At 48.3% G+C, this 19,115-nt stretch overlaps 1 protein-coding gene across 1 annotated transcript in view; it reads left to right on the top strand.

The window, feature by feature from the left end:
* MAML3 (mastermind like transcriptional coactivator 3) overlaps positions 1–17,583 on the top strand; it is a 249,110-nt gene extending 231,527 nt beyond the window's left edge. Inside the window, exons 3-5 of the mRNA XM_076337196.1 lie at positions 10,645–10,890; positions 13,072–13,159; positions 16,520–17,583. Of these exons, the coding sequence (XP_076193311.1) occupies positions 10,645–10,890; positions 13,072–13,159; positions 16,520–17,511 (1,326 nt within the window). The 3' untranslated portion in view covers positions 17,512–17,583. The remainder of the gene's footprint in view (positions 1–10,644; positions 10,891–13,071; positions 13,160–16,519) is intronic.
* The last annotated feature ends 1,532 nt before the right edge of the window (positions 17,584–19,115 follow it).

Raw genomic sequence — 19,115 nt, forward strand, 5'->3', positions numbered from 1 at the left:
GATTCAAGGATGTTAAAAGAACTAGCTCGTGAAATCATAGACCTGGTGTGCCATCGCAGCCACCTCTGCTCATCAGCAGCTAGTTATTTGAAACCACAGCAAAGATAATGTGCTTTGCTGGGCAGCTGCAGCTGAAGACCACTTCCCTTGGTCTTGCCGGCTACCTTTTGGAAACACTTCACTCTCGATTTTAGACTGAAATACCGGCTGCAGAGAGGCTGCATAGACAAGCGCCTGTAACCAAAGACGAGGGAGTTATTCCAACTCTTTGAAGTCGGTGTCAGACAGGGGAAGATCATGGAATTTATGCATGAATTTGTACAGATGACCATTCCTCATAAGCACCAATGCGTCTGCTTTGGTGCTTTTGTCAGTCACACTCATCATCTGCCAGAGCCCACCAGAAAACTGAGGTACTGCATGTACGTGGCACGCTCTCCCTCTGTGTTTCTTATGGGCACGGAGCAGAAAGAAGTCCTCACTTCACCCGAGTCCTTTTGGTGTATGATCTTCCTCCCATAAGGGCATGATGTGAATGAGCTAGAAAAGAGTAGTATTAAAGGAACAGTTATGCTCTGCAGATCGTTCACTTGCAAAGCAAGTTGTTCCAGAAAATGCCAATAAAGATAATGCAGCTTTACTGTGAGCACCAGAGACGTGGCATACGCACTCCGTGACCCCTCAATGCATTTCTGCCAGGCCAGAAGCCAGCGGCATAGTCAGTGGCAGTGCAGGGGAGGACCCTGGAGGCATGCAGAAAGAGGGCTACTTTGTGGAGAGCCCCAAACCTTTGCTCTAAATTTTTCTGTGGATTTTTTTTGCCTTGGCAGAAGCAACAACATGGGGCAATTGCAGCCTCTTCCCAATTTTTGAGGTAAGGTGCCTTCTGCATATGGGAAGGAGAGCATATGGCCCACTGTGTTTATTTCTCAGCCAGGATTCTTTCAGGCTTGGCAAATTACATGCTGCTTGCTGAGGAGCAACACAAGTGCCAAGTTTGAATTTCTAAAAATGAAAGGGATTTCATTTATCACAGCACAGAGAAAAGGATCTGAAAAACGCCCTTAAGTGTGAAAAATAGCTTTTGTTTATGCTAAAAAAAACCAACCAAGGGGAAATTTAACAAAATTTCACCTAGAGTAAAAAAAAAAAAACTCTGCAGTTGTCCGCAGGAGACTTCAGGCAGCTTCTGCCAGGCGTGAGTTAGAGCCAGGCTCTGTGAAATACCTCAACAACCAGCTAACTCCATGGGGTACAAGGTGATAATGTGGTACAGGCTCGGGCCATTAGAAGGAAAGGGGCTGCCTGGTAATGGGTTAGTGTTTGCTGCTAGAGTGCTCCATTAGAGCATCTTTTCCTCATACTTCTGCTTTTTCCAGGCCCCAGGTTTTTCCCTGTGTGTGCTAGAAGCTTTTCTTTCTCTTACAGCATTTATTTTTATTGTGTCATTTTCCCTCTGTTCCCCCTTTTCATTGGCCCTATGTGACTGTTTGTTTAAACCATTTGCCTGCTTTCATCTTCCATTTTTCTTCTCTCCCCCTTTCTGGGGGCTCTCTAGCCGTGATTATCCTTACGCTTCACGTTAGCTTTCCTCCCTCCTGCTCCAAGATGGACTCGAATGGGGCATTGATTAAAGCTAAAACCTTTAGCAGGAGAACTTCTAACAGGCACCGGCATCGGGGTCCAGCTGCCTCTGTGAGCTCAGTTCTCGCTCCACTTTGCTCCCAGACCAGCTTCCGAAGCCCTGGGAAATTTGACAAGACAGAGCCAAGCTGGCACCGAGAGGGCAGTTGCAGCTCCTCTGGAATGGCCCGATTTGTACCTTTGAAAGTCCTCAGTTATGCCTGTAGTAGAAGGCAGTGGGGACGGGGTGGAAAAGCTATTGCGTGGGCTGGCTTTTCAACTCTTTCGTCCTGCCTTTTGCTCCCCGAAGGTTGCTGCTTGCTTTCAGAGTGGTAGGGCGCGCTGTGAAATGCCATGATGGCACAGCTTCATGCAGCAGTCTTTGAGGGGAGTAATTACAGCCTTCATAATATGCATAAAATGTAAGGTTGGGCACTTGGTGTTTCTTCAAATCCTCGCCCTCCTTCCCTCCTTGCCGCCAGCCCTGCTTAGGGGCCGGAGCTCAGAAATTGGTGCTGTGGCTGTGGGCAGGCGTTGGAGAGCACGGCTGCAGAGACAGTGCCAAAAGGCCAGTTAGGGGCTGGCTTTATGGTACATCAGCAGCCCCCTCAGACCTCTTGCTCCAAGACACTAACGCCAGGTGGCTGCTCTTCAGGGAAAGGAGGGCTGCTCCATACTCCTGTGGGGTGGGAGCAACCTCTGAGTAACCGATGCGCTGTAAAACCACACCCGGGCTTGCCTCACAGAAACTTGTCTGTGCAGCCATTCCCTCTGCAGGTCAAATTAATGGCTTGATTAACCCCATTAGTTCACTCCTGCAAGAAAATTATGTGAAATACCGTTTCACTGGAGCATGAACACTGGTGCAGATGGCTCAAGGGCAGGTGAGATTGCAGAGCGGGTGGATTCATTCCCCTTGCAGGGGCTGGGTGGGAGCATCAGAAGCGGCCCCAGCTGCCTCACAGACCTGCCGGAGTCGCAAGGGCTCTGTGCCTGCTCAGGTCTCAGCTCCTCTGGGCCGGCTGGTAGCACAGTCACTAGCCCCTGCCATACACAGCGTGTATGGGCATATCCATGGGTGCTTGCCCAGGACTGCGAGGTTCACGTCCCATAGGTGACCCAGCAGGTACTAGGCGATAACCATAGCTTTGCAAGAGGCTCTGCTTGAGCCAGGACTTAGAACTCATTAAAGCAAATAAGAAGAGCTCATCTTAATTTTACACTTCACAAATATTTTTATATTTGTATACTTATTTCTCCCTTTTTTTAAGAGATGTATGTAAAGAGGTTGTTTTGGGTTCAATTTGGGCTGATCCCTTTTTTTTCTCCTAAAAGACCAATAAAAAATTGCAATTACAAGGAAACTAGTTATTTGAGATAAATGAACAGTTCTTCCTCAGTGCACAAACCCAACCGTTATATCGTTACGCTCCGTACCTTGGAACTAGCTGGTGAAAGTGAGGATAAACAAAACTGAAAAGCAGGAGTGACTTCCCCTGCAAAGGTTTCTTTCTTGGGGGAGGGGAGAAAAACCCAGAGCTGTTATTTGTAAAAGAGGAAATGAGCCTGTTTTAATTACTCTGGTTGAAGTTCAGTAGCATTCTGTTGAAACAGTGCATTTCTGAATCCCACCAGCCCTGCTCAGGATTTGTGGAGTCAAACCACTGTGCTTGAAGCAGAAGTGGGTGCATGGGGAGGCAGGGCTTCTGGTGCCACCTGGTAAAACGACGATGACCCCTTCTGCCTCGCAGTCTTTGAGATGAACTTCTGGTGGTCTTTAGCTCTTAAATGGTATGAGAAAAACAGTTGCTCATTTTAGAACCCTTTGTTATCTACTTCGTCACCAGAAATGAAGAAATTAGTCCCTCTGATGAACAAACAAAAATACACAGAAGTAATAGTCTGACAGATCCTGTTTGTTCTGTGGAAAAAATAAACTGTATCGAAAACACGGGGAGGAGAGATGCAGGCGAAGGGAGGTGAAAGGAAAACAAATTGGCTCAATGCAGAGGTCTGGTGTCAAACGTCAGAGGGATCTTGTTCACTCAGATACTGTATGAAAGACCATGGCAACCGGGGGCCCGGGGAGAGAGGAGAGGTTTGTAGCCCCTCCTTGAGACTGGATGACAGAGGAAATAGGTGAAGCAATCCGCTCTGCACAGCCTGCTGCTGGAGTCAGAGTTGTAAACTGGAATATTCCATCCCTTCATCCTGTATGCTGGCTCTTTCAAGGCAAAAAAAAAAAAGTCTGAAATGAATGGATTTGTAATTCCCTTAGTCTGTCAGATGGTACCATTCTGTGAAAGGTGGCTTTCCTTTGGGCAGCCTGATTTAGAGAGGGGGATTAAGATCCCTGCCAGACACAATAAGTAACAACATTACAAGGAATTTAATAGAAATATTTCTGGGGGAATATAGGAACGTGCTTTCAGGCTGCTCTGAAAACACTGGGTAATGGTGTTTTACTGTGACATAGTATATGGAAATAGGGTAATACTTCTGATCCCAGTAACAGGTTGGAGACCCCCTTTTTTAACATATATACATATATATACACACACGCACGCAGTAGCTAAGAGCCCCACGATGAAGGAGTGGTGCCTGTCAGCCTAGCACCAGCCTGGTGCAGGAGGGCCAGTTGCCTCTGCGGGTGCCAGGGAGCAGCAGCTGAGAGCTGTGCAGAGGTAAGGGCAGACAATGCTGTTCTATCTTGTACATCGCGGGCCATTCAATCGCACCACTAAGTTGTGTTTATCCAGAAAGGCTGTCATCCTTGAAGACATCAAAACGTGGAGATCTGTCATTTCTGATGGGTAATGAAATCATAGTGTAAAAATTTGATTCTTCTTTCTGATTTGAATCTGTCTTCAGCTTCCAGCCCTTGTATCTGGTTTTGCCTTCTTTGCTGGATAAAAGAACTCTCTAAAGGATTTCTTCCCTCGTGAAGGTGTTTTTATACGCTATGGTCAAAGCATCTCTCAGTTTTCTTTGTGGTAAGCTAAATGGATTGAGCTCTTTAAGTCACTTACTGGCAGACACTTTCTGCCTCAAATCATTATTGTGTCTTCTTTTTCTGCTCTGACTCTAAAATGTAGATGTCTGATTGTATACATTTTTCTAGTATCGTTCCTCTAATGCAGTATGCAGGATAAGCCACCTCCTGGCTTCTATTTGCTCTTCCGTTCTTTGTATATTCAAGGATTGCATTAGTTCACATACCATAGAACAGCACAGCGAGTTCATGTCTGATTGTCCGTTCTGCACAGTAAGACCCTGCTTTCAAGTCTCTGCTTCCCTCAGCTTTTTGGGAAGCACTTTGTTCCCAGATGTGGAATACTCATCCTCTGTAGATTTCTGCCAGCAGTTGCCTCGAACAGCCCCCTTTTCCCTAGGGTCCCGCTCTGCCTCCCTGGCCTTCAGGAGGAGCAGAGCCGGCTCACCATATCCAAGGGCTCTGATCGTCAGGCTGTGCAGGGAGGGCCGATGATTAGGCTTGGCCGGTCCCTGCCTGGGCTTACCCGCACCCAGCTGCCCGGCTCTCAGGACATAGCTGGTGGTCATTCTGCTTGTTCTGAAAGAAAATTGTGTGATTGCTTTTAGCTGTAGTTGGGAGAGTGAGTGACGTACAATAAGGAATAAATCACTGCATGATAAGGAAGAGGCATATAAGATTTGAGACAAAGAGGAAAATACCTTTTCCACTCCCCTTTGTTCACTTTTTAAAGTCACTTACGTTTAATGTGCATAACTGTACATATATATGTACATATATATGCATACACATCACCCCTGAACTCCTGCAAAGGATCCCCTCACTCTAGTAGCTCTCTGGAAATACACTGGGAGGACACAGGATTTATGCTCCTGTCGCTTAACTAAGGATCAGATTATCAACAGAGGGCAACTCCCATGTAGGCGTTAACTAAGCAGCCAGATCCCTACAAAAGTTCATCTTACTGGGTGCCTGCAACTATAAAAACCTGTCCAGACGTGTTATGCTGACCATTTGGAAATTGTGGCTCTTTTTTGGCTCCACGAATGGCAGCTTGGCTCCTTCAATACCTGGTTTTGCTCCCAGGGGCCGAGCACTTGATTCTGTCCTTGGGCTGCTTTAAAAGCGGGTGGCTGAGGATGCAGGACAGGAGGGGTCCCGGCAGGGTCCCTGGGAGGCTTAGCCAGGGCCAACGCCTGCGTTTGAACTCACTCTGTGGCATGGCCGAGTCAGGGGAAGAGGCCTTGACACCATCCGCCCTCACGTAACCGGTGTCTCGGCTTCACCTGCCCCTTGGTGAGGACCTTATGGTGGAGCTGCCTCTTCCCTGTTCCCAGCTGGAGCGCGTGTAACTCTGCACGAGCCACTGTTATCAGGAGAGAGCTGTTTGCAGCCTGTGAGTAGCATACAGTGGCTTTGGGTGTTGTTGAAAATAGCCAGAGTGAAAATCAGAAGTCACACTGTACCATCTTCCCAGATGTAACAGGCTGATGAGAGGCAGGCTGAGAATACAGCATGTGTTTCCCATTCCAGGACGTCTTGTCGTTCTTTTCAGGAACTACATGCCTACACCCATACAGAGCACCCCCGTATGCACATGCCCACACGCACACAAGCACAGGGCCCTGGGGGAAGGAGCTGGGTTGTCCCCTTGTGGCTGCGGATCCCTGGGGGATCCCTCCGGAGCGGTGGCAGCCTGAGTCATACAGTGAGTCAGGCTGTGGGCATGGGCCGCTGGGTACCAGTGCTGTCAGCTGTGGAGGTGATGTGCAGCCAGGAGCTGGTTAGCCGGGGTGCTGATGGGGGTGACTGGAGAGTGAAGAGGCAGCAGTGCCCGTTGGTGGAGAAAGGAAAATGCAGAGGCAGGGCAGAGGGTGTAGGAAGGAGAAAGGGATGGCAGGGTACAAGGAGGAGGGGCAGGAGGTCTAGGGGCAGGAAGGCTCAGGGTGCAGTAGGAGGATGAGGGAGCTGGCAGGCAGTGCAGGAGCAAAGAGCATTGTTAGTGAAGCTTGGATTAGTTTGGTTTTGAAGCTCGGTAACTGTGTAAGTGCTGCACTTAGCCAGAGTTGCTTGACTCGGCGCTCGGCTCCTGTGGTGAGACTGCCTCTGGGCCTGGAGCAGGCATGGTTTGTAAGAGGCAGCCGTGTAGAGCTCAGCCTTGCTTCTGTCATCACCAGTTCCCAGCCACACGCATGTACCCTGCAGCCCACTTCCAGGTTTCATCTCTGTGCTGGACCTCCAGAGGGAGCACTAGAAGGAGGGTGGGTGTGCACACCCGTGGCTGGGTAGCTGAAGCCACCCAGAAGCCCACATGGCCCCGTGCTGCTGCCAGGATTGGGCAGGGCCGTACAACTCCCCCTCAGAGGTTAACAGCAGCAGTGCCGGGCTGCAGAGGTGCTCTTGATAAACAGCTCTGCTCCCAGGCACTAGGGAGCATTTTCCTGCCTGCGGAGACCTTTTGCCTGGGCTGTGCTCCTGTTTTTGGGACACACAACCCAGGGCTGCTCACGGTGATGTCAGCAGGGCCTTTCATCATTGGTTGGGAAGAGCTTTGGCCAAAAAAAATGGAAAGGAGAAGAAATATTCCGGGCGGGAGGGTGGTGTTCTGGCTTGATGAAGAAGGCCTGGCTTTAAACCTGTTATTAAAACTGGAAACAGAAAGTTTGCACTATGAGTAGGTAAACTCTTGTACCTCGAAATGACTAAACACACAACCCTGGAAGTAACACCTTTGTGCTAATCTTCGTATTTCCTCCAGCTGCTGCACAGTGCACAGGGCTCATGTCGGCTGGCGGGGCTCCTTTCAAAGCTTTCTTCCTTTTTAAACTCTGGAATTAACTTATAATGTAATACGATACAGAATAGAGTGCCTTCTGCTGCATTACCGTGAGGTGAATGTGTCCCTCAGCCGTACCTGTGTGTGCATAAGAGCCAGGACAGTAGTTCTGTAATAAGATTGTTTTGAAGGCGATTCAGTGGGGACCTGGGCTGCAGCCCCAAAGGCAGCTGTGCGCTGATGCTCGGCAGAGGAAGCTCCGAGTGATGTCACTTCACAGCATGCCCTTTGGCTCCCGGGTTTTTCCCCCCCCCCTTTTCTTTTTCCTTGTAGTGGCTGCAGCAAAGGCTCCATTATTTGGCAGCGTGGCATTGCTTTTGTCTATAAATGGAAGCAGTTGGCCCGTCTCCCAGTATAACACAAGATAGTCCTGTGCATCAGTTATGCAATCTGTAGCTTAATGACTTCATCAGAAGTAGGGGGAGGGCCAGGGGGTGGTAGGAAAAAGCCTTTACCATCAGCTCTGCTGGAGACAGCTGATGTCTGTGTCCCCCCGAAGCAAAGAAAGCGGGAGCTCACCCACAGGGGTGGGTGAAAGCGCTCGGTGCAAGAGCAGCTGAGGGATCCTTAGCGGGTGCGTTTCCCTGGCCCCGGCTCGGGGGAAGCCCCGGCAGCTGCCACGGCCCTCGCCCTTACGGTGCTGCAGGGACAACGTTGACCAGCTTGTAAAGTGCAGCATGAGACGGGACCCTGGGAGAAGTGGAAAGAGGAGCGGGGAGGGAACTTTCAAACCAGGACAGATGTTAAAAAGAGAAAGAACCTAAATATCGGAGAGCTGGCTTTCAGCAGAGCGCCCTTCAGGGAATATCTCTGCAAAATAGAGGTGTGGACAAACTGTATTTTCTTGTTATTTCCTCAGAAGGGTCCTTGAAAACCTGACCTTCATGCAGAAAGGCTATTCTAATTTCCCAAGCTACACTCAAGCATTGATTTTAACCCTTTCATTGACTGGGTTGGGCTGGGTGTCACGAGATTACTTTTCTATGCGTTCCCGATCACACAGTCATTGATGTAACTCAAACCGTCAATGAAGCAGATGAATCTAAACCTCGCCCTGGCGTGCTTTGCACAAAGGATGCTAAAGTGATATAGGTCCTTTCCATCAAGTTAGTGTTTATGAATGAGTACCCATCTCTATAAAACAATTAAAGAGGTTCTAATGAGCAAATGTTAAGGCCGGCCCTGCCAAGCAAGCAGCACTCTGTAGCGCTTACTCTGGCTTACGTAGCCCAGCAGAGGTTACTCTGGCTTACGTAGCCCAGCAGAGGTGAAGAGCACTGGTATCACCACAAGCCGGTATGTGCTAGTGGCTTTCCCAATACTTGATAAGAGGTGGTCCTGCCCTGCCGAGCAACTCTTGCGCAGTTTTTTGTCTTACGGGAAGCCAGCCTGAGCTAACCACAGCGTTACTCATCTCTCCCTCACCAGGCAGTCCCCATGCATCCCAGCCCGCGGTGCAGAGAGCTGGGTGCTGATGAAGTGCTGGGTGCGGGACGGTGAGGGCAGGCTGCCCGGCGGCGGGTGTAAGCAGTGCCCAGGCGGGGCAGAGCGCATGGAGCCTGCCCCACGGTGAGGGGTGCCAGCTCTGGGGCTCCGAGTCTCCCACACTGGCTGAGCACAGGCTGCAAGCGTGACCCAGGACAAGTCCTGGCTGCGGTTCCTCCTCCGGGACACGGAGCAGTGCTGCTCCGTCGCAGGGGCAACACATGCAGGGGACTGCGAGGCGCTCAGGTGCTATTGTGTGGAAGGTAGACGGGAGAGAAAAGAAAATCCTTAAGCTCTTTTACACCAGGGAGTACCCGGAATAAGGACTGGGGAAACACTGCTACACCTGCCACCTTGTAATCAAACCCCCAAATCGTTATTTTTTTAAATACGGCCCTAGCTGGCCATCTGTTTTTGAGCAAGGCTCCCTCCGTAGTGCTGAAGGGAGGCACTGGGTTGGTGTAAGCTTCGTTTTTCCCCGGAGGCGGGAGGGCCTCGTGTTACAGCGCTGCGGCACACGCCAGGGGGGTCAGAGGGACCCACCCGCTTCGGGGCAGCTCGGGGGGCAGGTTTTAAGACGCAAGCTCTGGGTACCGCTCCAGACCCCCGTGAACGCTCCCCGCCGTCCCACGCCCTCTCCGTCGCTGCCCGCGGAGGGGGGGGTCCCGCCGCTCTCAGGCCCCCCTCACCCGCACCGGGGAGAGGCCGTTCCCGCTCCGCCGGCCGGTGCCCGCGCCGGGCGGGCCGGGCCGGGCCGGGCCGCGGGCGGGCAGCGACACCTGCCGGCGGGCGGCGACGCCGGTGGCCGCAGCCTCCCCGGGCAGAGCCGGCGGGCACGGCGGCGGTACCGGTGAGCCAGGGTGGACACGGGGCTTGGGTAAAACCCCGGTCCTCCGCCGGGAGAGCGGCGAGCTGCTCGCCGCGGGGTGGGAGGGCTCTCCCGCCCCCTCGCAGCCCCCGGCTGGCGCCTGGTGGAGGGCCGGCGGAGAGAGGAGGTTTTGAGATTTACCCCCTGGCCTTCCGTCGCTTCATTTTCCCAGCACTAAAAGGCAGCAGATTGGATTAGAAACACAAAGAGAAAGCAGGGTGGTTTTAGGAGAAGGTGTCTGTGGCATCACGTGCCCTGCATCCTTTCAGCTACGCACTTTTGGTCCATTGCTGCGGGATGGAAATCTTAAACAAACACATTATGTGGTTAAATCCTGAGATTCTGGTACAATATAGGGGGAATTAATGCTGCCAGCTCCTACTATTCGTTGTGTGCACCTAACACCTCGGCTTCTCAATCCACACGACTGTGTGAAACTGCTGTTATGGAGAAAGGGAAACAGAAAGGGAGAGAAAATATACTTGTCTCCATGATCAGGGAGAAAAAGTTTAGAGAAACGTGACTCTGAAGTATTACGTATCCTGAATGAAAATAAACCTAGTACACAACTTTATTATTTTATTATTAATGAATTGTAAAGTGCTTTTGCTTTATCTGAGGAGGCTTTGAACTCTAGGAGAGAAGAGGAACCTGCCAACTGCTCCCTGGGGGGAACAGCCCATGGCTTGGTCACGAGCCACAAGCGTCTTACCAAGGACTCTTACTTTCTTCAAGCTCCAGTCTTCACCCACAGACTCAACACTTCTTGTTAATGAGCCATAATTTCCCTTGCCCATGGAGCACCCTGAGTAACGAGGCCTTCTCTCTCTCTTTGCACAGGAGCAGCATCAAGTGGGGTTGTCTCGGACCACAGGGCCTATGCAGCCTTCTGTCCCACCAGGTTCCAGCAGCGTGGTCACAGGCACGAGCTCTGGGGGTCCCTTCCTAGGAAACCAACCTCAAGCGGCCATCATGAAGCAGATGCTGATTGAGCAGAGAGCCCAGCTCCACGTGATAGAGCAGCAGAAACAACAATTTCTAAGAGAGCAAAGGCAGCAGCAGCAGCAGCAGATCCTAGCAGAGCAGGTACAGTATCTGTTTTGTCTCAGGCACTGCAGTGCACGCTGGTATGAGAGCATGAGCGCTAGAGACAGTGCAACACCAGCCCTTCCTTTTATATTTGGTAATTCTCTCTCTGTGGCTCCTATCGTGGTATTTCAGCAATGGTTCTCAAAGAAGAGGCATCTGCCTCAGTCTTACCATTAGCTTGGCAAATATTACCCATGTTCCCAGCGGTGGGCTTGACAGTCATGTGGGGTTTTAGACACTGGAAAAGTTAGCTCTTAAGCTGGTATCTCATGGTGCATTTACGCTGGCAGAAGCAGACTCTGCTGCAGTTACATTTGCTGGTGCTCTCCCCTACCTCTGACTATGGTCTTGCACTGGCAAAAGCTATGTATAGCCGTGCAGTGATCTGGACAAAGAATTGATGTAGGTTAACAGTAACCCAGCAAAGAAAAAAAGTTAGTATTTACTCAGATCAATTCCTTAATCTGGTTTATCACACACCAGTACGAGCAATTATGTTAGCACAAGGGAGAGGCAGCATCAAGGGGGGAACCAGAGGCTGAAGTGGGAGAACAGTAAAACCACCTCTCACAGTGGCAGTGTGGAACTGCTGCACTGGAGCCTGTCACCTGGCTTCTGGAGCTCTTGGGCTTTGCAGTACGGATGTTAAACTATCTGCTCTGAATGGTGATGTCTTACGCGTGTTTAACTCAGCTGTAGTTTAAAAGCAGCCCAGGAGAAAATCAGTGGAAAGTCACACTGTTCAGTTCCCATAAGCTTATGCCCAAGTTTAAACTTGCGGTCCCCTAACGTTACCTAGATAATGTTCCGATAGGTCAGTCGTTGCTTTAGCTTGGCTTCACCTCTCTTGCTGGGGAAATACAGTTTAGGACCTGGGCTCTGCTTTAATTTGCGTTAGAACTTGTGCATGTTGTATAACCACAGAAATACCGATAGCCTTCCCCTCTTCTCATGGTCCTCCTGAGAAACAGAAAAATTCACCCCCAATGAACAGGAAGGATGCTCCTAGAAATATTCAGGATAAAGATGCACAAATTGGTTCAGGGGTGAATAAGTGCAGAAGAGTGAGGATGCAGTAATGTTCCCCCATCATGGATTAGGCTAATTCAAGTGCATAAACCCAAGAGCCAGTCACTGACTTGGCTGCCGAAGGCAAGCCTAAAAGTGTTGAAAAACCACAAGGCTGAGGCTGTCAAGTGTGCTGGCATAGATGAAAAGTGACGAAGTCACAGTCCTCAGGCTCCTAGCTTTTGGGTGTTTTGTGCGTTAACAAGGTTCCGTTTACCTTTTTGATAGTTTGTAACACATATTTATGAACACAGGGATTAGTACTTGCTTCTTTCCCATCTTTGCCGTTCTCTTACCTTCGTTACACATCCTTGTTTTTGGACACAGTGTTTGTGCAGCTGCAGATGAAGCACTAAGACATGTCCTTTTAGTAAGTGCTTAGTTGAGTATACCCTAGGCTTTGAAAGCTCTGGTAAACACACTCTCTGTTTTTACAATCAGCCCTTGATTCTGTTTTAGATGCATGAGTATTCATAGAAAATAACCACAGAAGTGCAATGTGGGCTGGATCAAGGCAGGGAGGCATTTTGCAGTCACTGCTCCCCCAATATCATTCACTGAAGCAACAAGAGGAAATGTGCCTTAGTAGCTGTTTCTGTTTTGGCTCAGGAATGGTCCTAGGCCACAGTGCTCAGGTCAGGATGCAGTACGCCTTGCAGCTGAGTGTTTTGAGTGAAGAGGTGGAGGTAAGTCTTGTACCAGGAACACAAACCTCTAGACTTTGGCAGGGCTGGGGGAAGGAAAGGGTGTGTGGCTACAGTTGCCCTTAGACCTAGCTGAGCAGTTATTTCATATCCCTCCCTCTCCTTTCAGCCTGAAGACAGTTAAGTTCGCACTGTAGAGGTCGAGATGAAGTGGTTGTAAGTAAGGAGAAAAGATGTTAGCCTCAGTGCTTGTTCCTTTTTGAACCGAAAGGAGTCTGTGTGCTGAGTAGCCCAAGTGCTCTCAGGAGGACTCTTCAAATGACTCTGCTTGTCTCTCCAGAACAGCTTGCTAGATAAGAAGCGCTGCAGTTCCGCTGCAGTGCTTTTGCTACCAGTCCCTTTCTCAGCTCACTAATTAATCAATCATCTTTTTCTCTTCTGCTTTCTTTCCCTCATTCATTTTCAGCAGTTGCAGCAGCAGTCACATTTGCCTCGGCAGCATCTGCAGCAACAGCGGAGCCCGTATCCAGTGCAACAGGTCAATCAGTTCCAAGGTAAAAGTCAAATTCTTTTTCCTATATTGGAGTCAACGTATGCCCCTGTAGCGGGCACGTGAAAGTTCATGCGTTTTTTGAAGACCAGGGTTTAAGCAGTGTGCCAGAAGAGGAAGACAGGCTGTTGCACACTTGCACATACTGCATATTTTACCAAAGGGGAATGCCCAGGTTTGTGTATTTAGTTAAGTTTCTAATTTCCTTTCTGCTCCCCTCAGCGAAAGCTGCATTTTTTATTTTACATTTGTTTTGCCTCTTTGACATCTGGATTCTATGGTTTTATCTTGTTTGCCTCCACTCTCATTATGCTTTTTTTTTTCAGCTAGTGTCTCTCACTGTATCTTGGTTTTACCCCTCTTCATTCCCCACTTTATCTAATTTGATGAGCAGAGAATTTCAGAGAGGTCATCCTTATCTGGAGAAGTGACTGATACATGTCACGTGTGGGAAACACAGTGAAATATCTGAGATGTAAATGGAGATTTTTTTAATGATCTCAAAAAAAGCAAATATTATTTCGATGTGCTCGCAGATAACTGAAGAATGTAAGTACAGTCATTTTGGCTTAGGAAAAGAAGTTATTTTTGAGCTTTTTAGGTGCAAAGCATCAGCTGAATGTCTTCACTAACCATGGATTCTAAATAGACATGAAGCGAACGTGCACTTGCGCTGTATATTCATGATAGCGTCGTGTACCTGCAACAGAAAATAAGGGAGGCAAGCATATTGCAGTTCTTGTACCCAGAAAGTGAGCAGGCAGCCAGATCTTCTGCTGGTATATATCAGGATGGCTCCTTCTAATGGCCTTCTCATTTTTATGTTTGGCAGCATAAATTCTGTACGAAATTATTTTTTTCCCCAATAATTCATTTGCAAAATCAAAATGTATGTGTGTGCACTGCCATACATTGAGATGCACATGTAAAATCTTTCTGCATTAATGCTTCTTTGAAACCTTGCCTTCATATGTATTATTTAAAAGAAATGGAGAAGAGAGTTTAGGCTAATCTGACAGAGCAGGGAATTAATTTTCATAAATGAGCTAATTTAAATATAAATATTTCACCATTTTTCCTGTTTAGTCACAAGAATGTAATCCAGTGCAGTAGGTTATGTGTAAATGAGACCAGAAGGTGGCCCAAAATCTTAAAATCTGTTGCATCTATCTTTTAACTACTCCTTGTCTGATCTCCTGTCTCTTATGCCAAGCACAGTAGTTAACAAAAGTAGTATATGACCACTTGCTGGTAGTGACTCCTTTGGAGGTTTTCAACTGCCATTTTCAATTAAAAATAGCTAAAGATGCAGTAAGTTAGTTTTTAACATTATCTGTATCTTAAGTACTTGCTAAAGTCAGTGTAAAAAGAGACTGCTTCTAATCATGGAAGGAAGAGGTGATCTAAATTAAGAAAAATCAAGGGGACCGCAGTGCCAATCATTAAGAAAACGGTTTGATAGCATGGATAAAGTAAAAGCTGCCACTACATTTGCCCTGTTCAAGCGAGATCCAGATGGCGTCTCTTCATGCTACAAAATGTTTCATTTATCTATATGTTGGAGCTAAAAGCATCCTCCAGAAGCTTATCCTGCTGCAGCAAAAAGGAGATGTAGCCATTCCCTGCACTATGTGCAAAACTATAGAAATGACATTTCCTTTATTCATACCCATTTCTCTTGGAAACCAAGCCAACGTAAATAACAGGGCCCAGTATTCTCTATTCTCCACGGATGTTCAAGTATGTTGTCTGCCACTGAGGGGAAAACAGATAGGCGCTGATTTAAGAACATTCAGATTTTGTTGTACAGTTCATGACTCTTAAAGCAACCATTTTATATTTACATCTTGCATTTAATAATGTTTGAGCCGGGAGTAATTGTGTGCCTCATACTCTCGGAGCTTCACCTGCAGAGTATTGTATTTAGTTCCGTACGGTAGTGACTCAAAACCACAATGAACCCATGGCATAATCAGAGCTCTGGTAATTGTTTTTAAATAAAGATAGTAAATACAGAAGCATATTGGCTTCCCAGAAATCGATAGCTCCCCCCACCCCTGAAAGGAAGACACAAGCATGGTTCAGTTATCTGCCACGGTGTGGAATTTAACAAGGTTAGGATTTTCTGGTTTCCCATCACTGGCCTAAGGTGGAGTGAAATGTGCTTATAATATCGATTCACTAATACACTCTCCCTGCTTTAAATGTCCACAAAAAACAATTTTTCTTCTTTCCATAGACTTAATCAGTAACAATGATATAGAAAATCCATTCATTTATGCCTCCTGAGCTATTAAAAAATTGATTGGCCTTCTGAGCCTGACATTTCCATTTTCAAGGCTTACTTTTGAAAGACAGTGGAGATATTTAAAAGAGAGCTTCAAATGGTAAACTGAAGTTCAGCTGCTTTGCTGCCATTGAAGAAGACCAGTAGAAGCTTTCTTATTTGCTTGCTAGAAGCTGAATTAGGCTTATCTGAAGAGGATACGTGCTACTGAATCACAGTGCGTATGCAACTTTGAAATCTTAGGGACTAATTTTTTTCATGGAGGAGGGTGCACATTGTCACTGGTCCTGGGGAGAAAAATACACACAAAAAGAAAAACTCACATTTACTTTTGAAAGGGGACTTTGACTCCCAGGTCACTTCTTAAAAACTTAATCTCTGGTCCTAGCGAAGTAAGAGAAAGGCGGGCCTATTTTAGCCCCTCAGCTTCTGTGGCTGTCTAGCTTAAGTACCTGAGTAGGTTATTATCAGGGAGGCAACCATGGCTGTAATCACGCATCACACATGCAGTCATGTTGCCTCGATTCTTCAAGAATCTGAAGCCATGAATCCTTTTGGGTACATATCCCAAAATTGTCATAATTGAGAACTACTTAGTGAGTAAATCATTGGCCTTTTAACCTTGCCGGACTCATTTTAGGCCTTAAGGGAAATTAGGCTGCTCATCTGCATCGATGGTATTCTCTGCTGAACAGTGTCCCGCTTCACAAATTGAATACGTAACATGATCAGCGATTCCTGTTTAGGGTAGCATCTGAGCTGTGTTGACTCTCACCTTCAAGGAGAGGGGACTCGGCAGGTCAGGACAGAGGCTGCAGCCAGAGCGAGGTGGGGAACACATAATCTCTGAAATGCAACTAACATTAGGCAGCAAGCACATCTCCCAGGGATGGATAACCTTCTAGCTCTCTGCTAACCTTCACGTGAAACAATAATTTATTCACTCAGAAAGCACAGCAATCCGAAATCCTACAGTGGTGCAGAAGGCTCCTACAGATTCTCTCTTATGCAAAGACGCGTTAATTAAGATTTATAGGGTTGTGGTTTTTTCTTAACCTTCCTCCCTTTTTGGTGTAGGTTCTCCCCAGGATATAGCAGCTGTGAGAAACCAAGCAGCACTCCAGAGCATGAGGACATCCCGAATGATGGCCCAGAATGCGAGCATGATGGCAATGGGTCCCTCCCAGAACCCCAGCACACTGCCCACGACCGCAGGCCAGTCAGATATGGGCATGGCTCCTTACAGCAACACCTCTTCCAGCCAGCCGGGAATGTACAGCATGAGCACAGGGATGAGCCAAATGTTGCAGCACCCAAACCAAAGTGGCATGAACATGGCACATAACGCAGGCCAGGGAACGAGGCAGCCTGCCTCTGGACAAGCAGTGGGAATGGTCGGCAATTTTGGTCAGAACATGCTGGTAAACTCTGCTCTTCCCCAGCATCAGCAGCAGATGAAAGGACCTGTGGGCCAGGTCCTACCCAGGCCGCAAGCACCACGACTTCAAAACCTGATGGGGACTGTCCCTCAAGGAACACAAAACTGGCAGCAGCGAGGTTTACAAGGTATACCTGGAAGGACTAGCAGTGAAATGGGGCCCTTCAATAATGGCACAACGTACCCAATGCAGTCTGGGCAGCCACGGCTCTCCAAGCAACATTTCCCACAGGGGCTTAATCAGACAGTTGTGGACACGAGTGGAACAGTAAGAGCCCTGAACCCAGCGATGGGGAGGCAGTTGCTGCAACCACTACCTGGGCAACAAGGAGCCAGCCAGGCCAGGCCGATGGTAATGCCTGCAATAAGCCAAGGGGTCGCCACGATGTCTGGCTTTAGTCAGCCCCCGACGCAGCAAATGCCAGGTGGTAACTTTGCTCAGAGCAGCCAAGGCCAGGCCTATGACAGGAATCCCACTCAGGACATATCTTACAACTACAGTAATGAAGGAGCAGGGGGGTCATTCTCCAGTTTAGCAGAGGGCGCAGACCTTGTGGACTCCATCATTAAGAGCGGACCAGGGGATGAGTGGATACAAGAACTTGATGAGTTGTTTGGAAACCCCCAGTGAATGGGCTTGTATAGCTGGAGCTTTGGTTGTTAGGTTTGAAAAAAGAAAAGAGAGAGTTGGATGTTCTCCCCATCCTTGGATTGTTGTTTTTTTTGTTTGAATTGGTTTGGGGTCATTTTGGGGTTTTTTGTTTTTAATCGTGCAAACCGAGCTGATCTGTAGCCAACTTTGGAAGATTCAGGGGACGATGAAAACATCGGCATCCCAAGACTTCCACCAAGCAATCTCCATTGCGTGGCAGCACCTGCTGGTGGGGGGAGGGGGGAGGGGGGCAGGATGGGTAAACTGGAAAAGCTGGGTGATGCCTCTAGTTGGGAAAATTTGGTCTTTCCCCACTGAAATGAGGCTTCATTGCACAGTGGTATAGGGTGGTCCTGCTATCTCCCATCTCATGTAACTGTAAACACTGCAGCTTTCAGGGGAGCAGATGAAAACAGCTGGGAGCAAAGCCTAAAGACGTCCGCGGGTGATTGCACAGGCCCTGGTCAGAAACGGGCTTAACCCTGGGGGTAAGCAGGTCTCAGTGAACCACGGCCAGGCCCGCAGAGCCGGCTCTGGGCTGTCACAAGGGAACGTGCAGCACACACGTGACAAACCTAAACAGTCACAGGGAGGTCACCATTTTCACTGCAGAGTGATAAAAATCCAATAAAAGTGTAGGAGACCATAAATTTGGCAGTGCGGTGAGGACAGTTTGATTATGGGACTGCTGCTGGAGGCGGCTTGGGTGGGTGGGTTAACTCGGTGAGCTATTTAGTCCCCTTGGGACTTGCAATAGCGCTTCTCTGTCAGAGCACTTTGGCATGTATCTGCTGCCTGGGGGTGCAGAACAGCAGCTGCAAACGGTGTTGAAGGGCTAAGAGGTACCAAGAGACATCAGCCTAGGTCCTAAGAGGGTCCTTCTCTCTCCTTCCTCCCCAGTATGTTTTCAGTTCAATTTCTTCCCCTCCTATCCTTCAGTGTAAAGGTGAGCTGGCTGCACTTTTTTTTCAGGTGAGCAACAACTGCCACAAAGGGGCAGGCAGGGGAGGAGAAAACAGGCATGAGAAAATGTACAGGGAGGGTTTGGCACGCAGAATGAGTTTCTCCTCTCCTCTTGAAAAGTGCAAGGTTGGCAGATAGTATTACCCTGGAGTGTCTGGGCTCTCGATGTGATGTTATATGCAACGTGATCTTCAGTTTTAAACAGATGTTTGGTCTAATCTCTCTGATTGCTGGAATAAAATTCACTGCAGTATTTGAAGAACAGGAACCAATGAAGGACTACGGTAAAGATCATTCATGAATGGGTAAAATAATTGATGTCGTTATTACAAACACGGAGTCTGCCCAAATACACTTTTAGGTAATAGCGACGTATCACTGTCTCCACTGTGTGGACCAGTCCTGAGCCGCACTGTAATGAAGTTGCGATATGTCTTGCACAATATTGAGATGCCAGCCATTCTGAATGTCTAAAGCGGCGGTTCCCAAGCTGCAGCCTGAGGCCGAGGTAAGCTGTCCTCTGAAACCTATCACCTTTTTAGTGTTTTCAGCTGAGAGCTGCTTATCAGGGTATATAGTGGTGCATAAAAATGTTAATGTGATCCACAGTCCAAAAAGTT

The sequence above is a fragment of the Aptenodytes patagonicus genome, chromosome 4 (assembly GCF_965638725.1).
Source record: "Aptenodytes patagonicus chromosome 4, bAptPat1.pri.cur, whole genome shotgun sequence".
NCBI classification, from domain to species: Eukaryota; Metazoa; Chordata; class Aves; order Sphenisciformes; family Spheniscidae; genus Aptenodytes; species Aptenodytes patagonicus.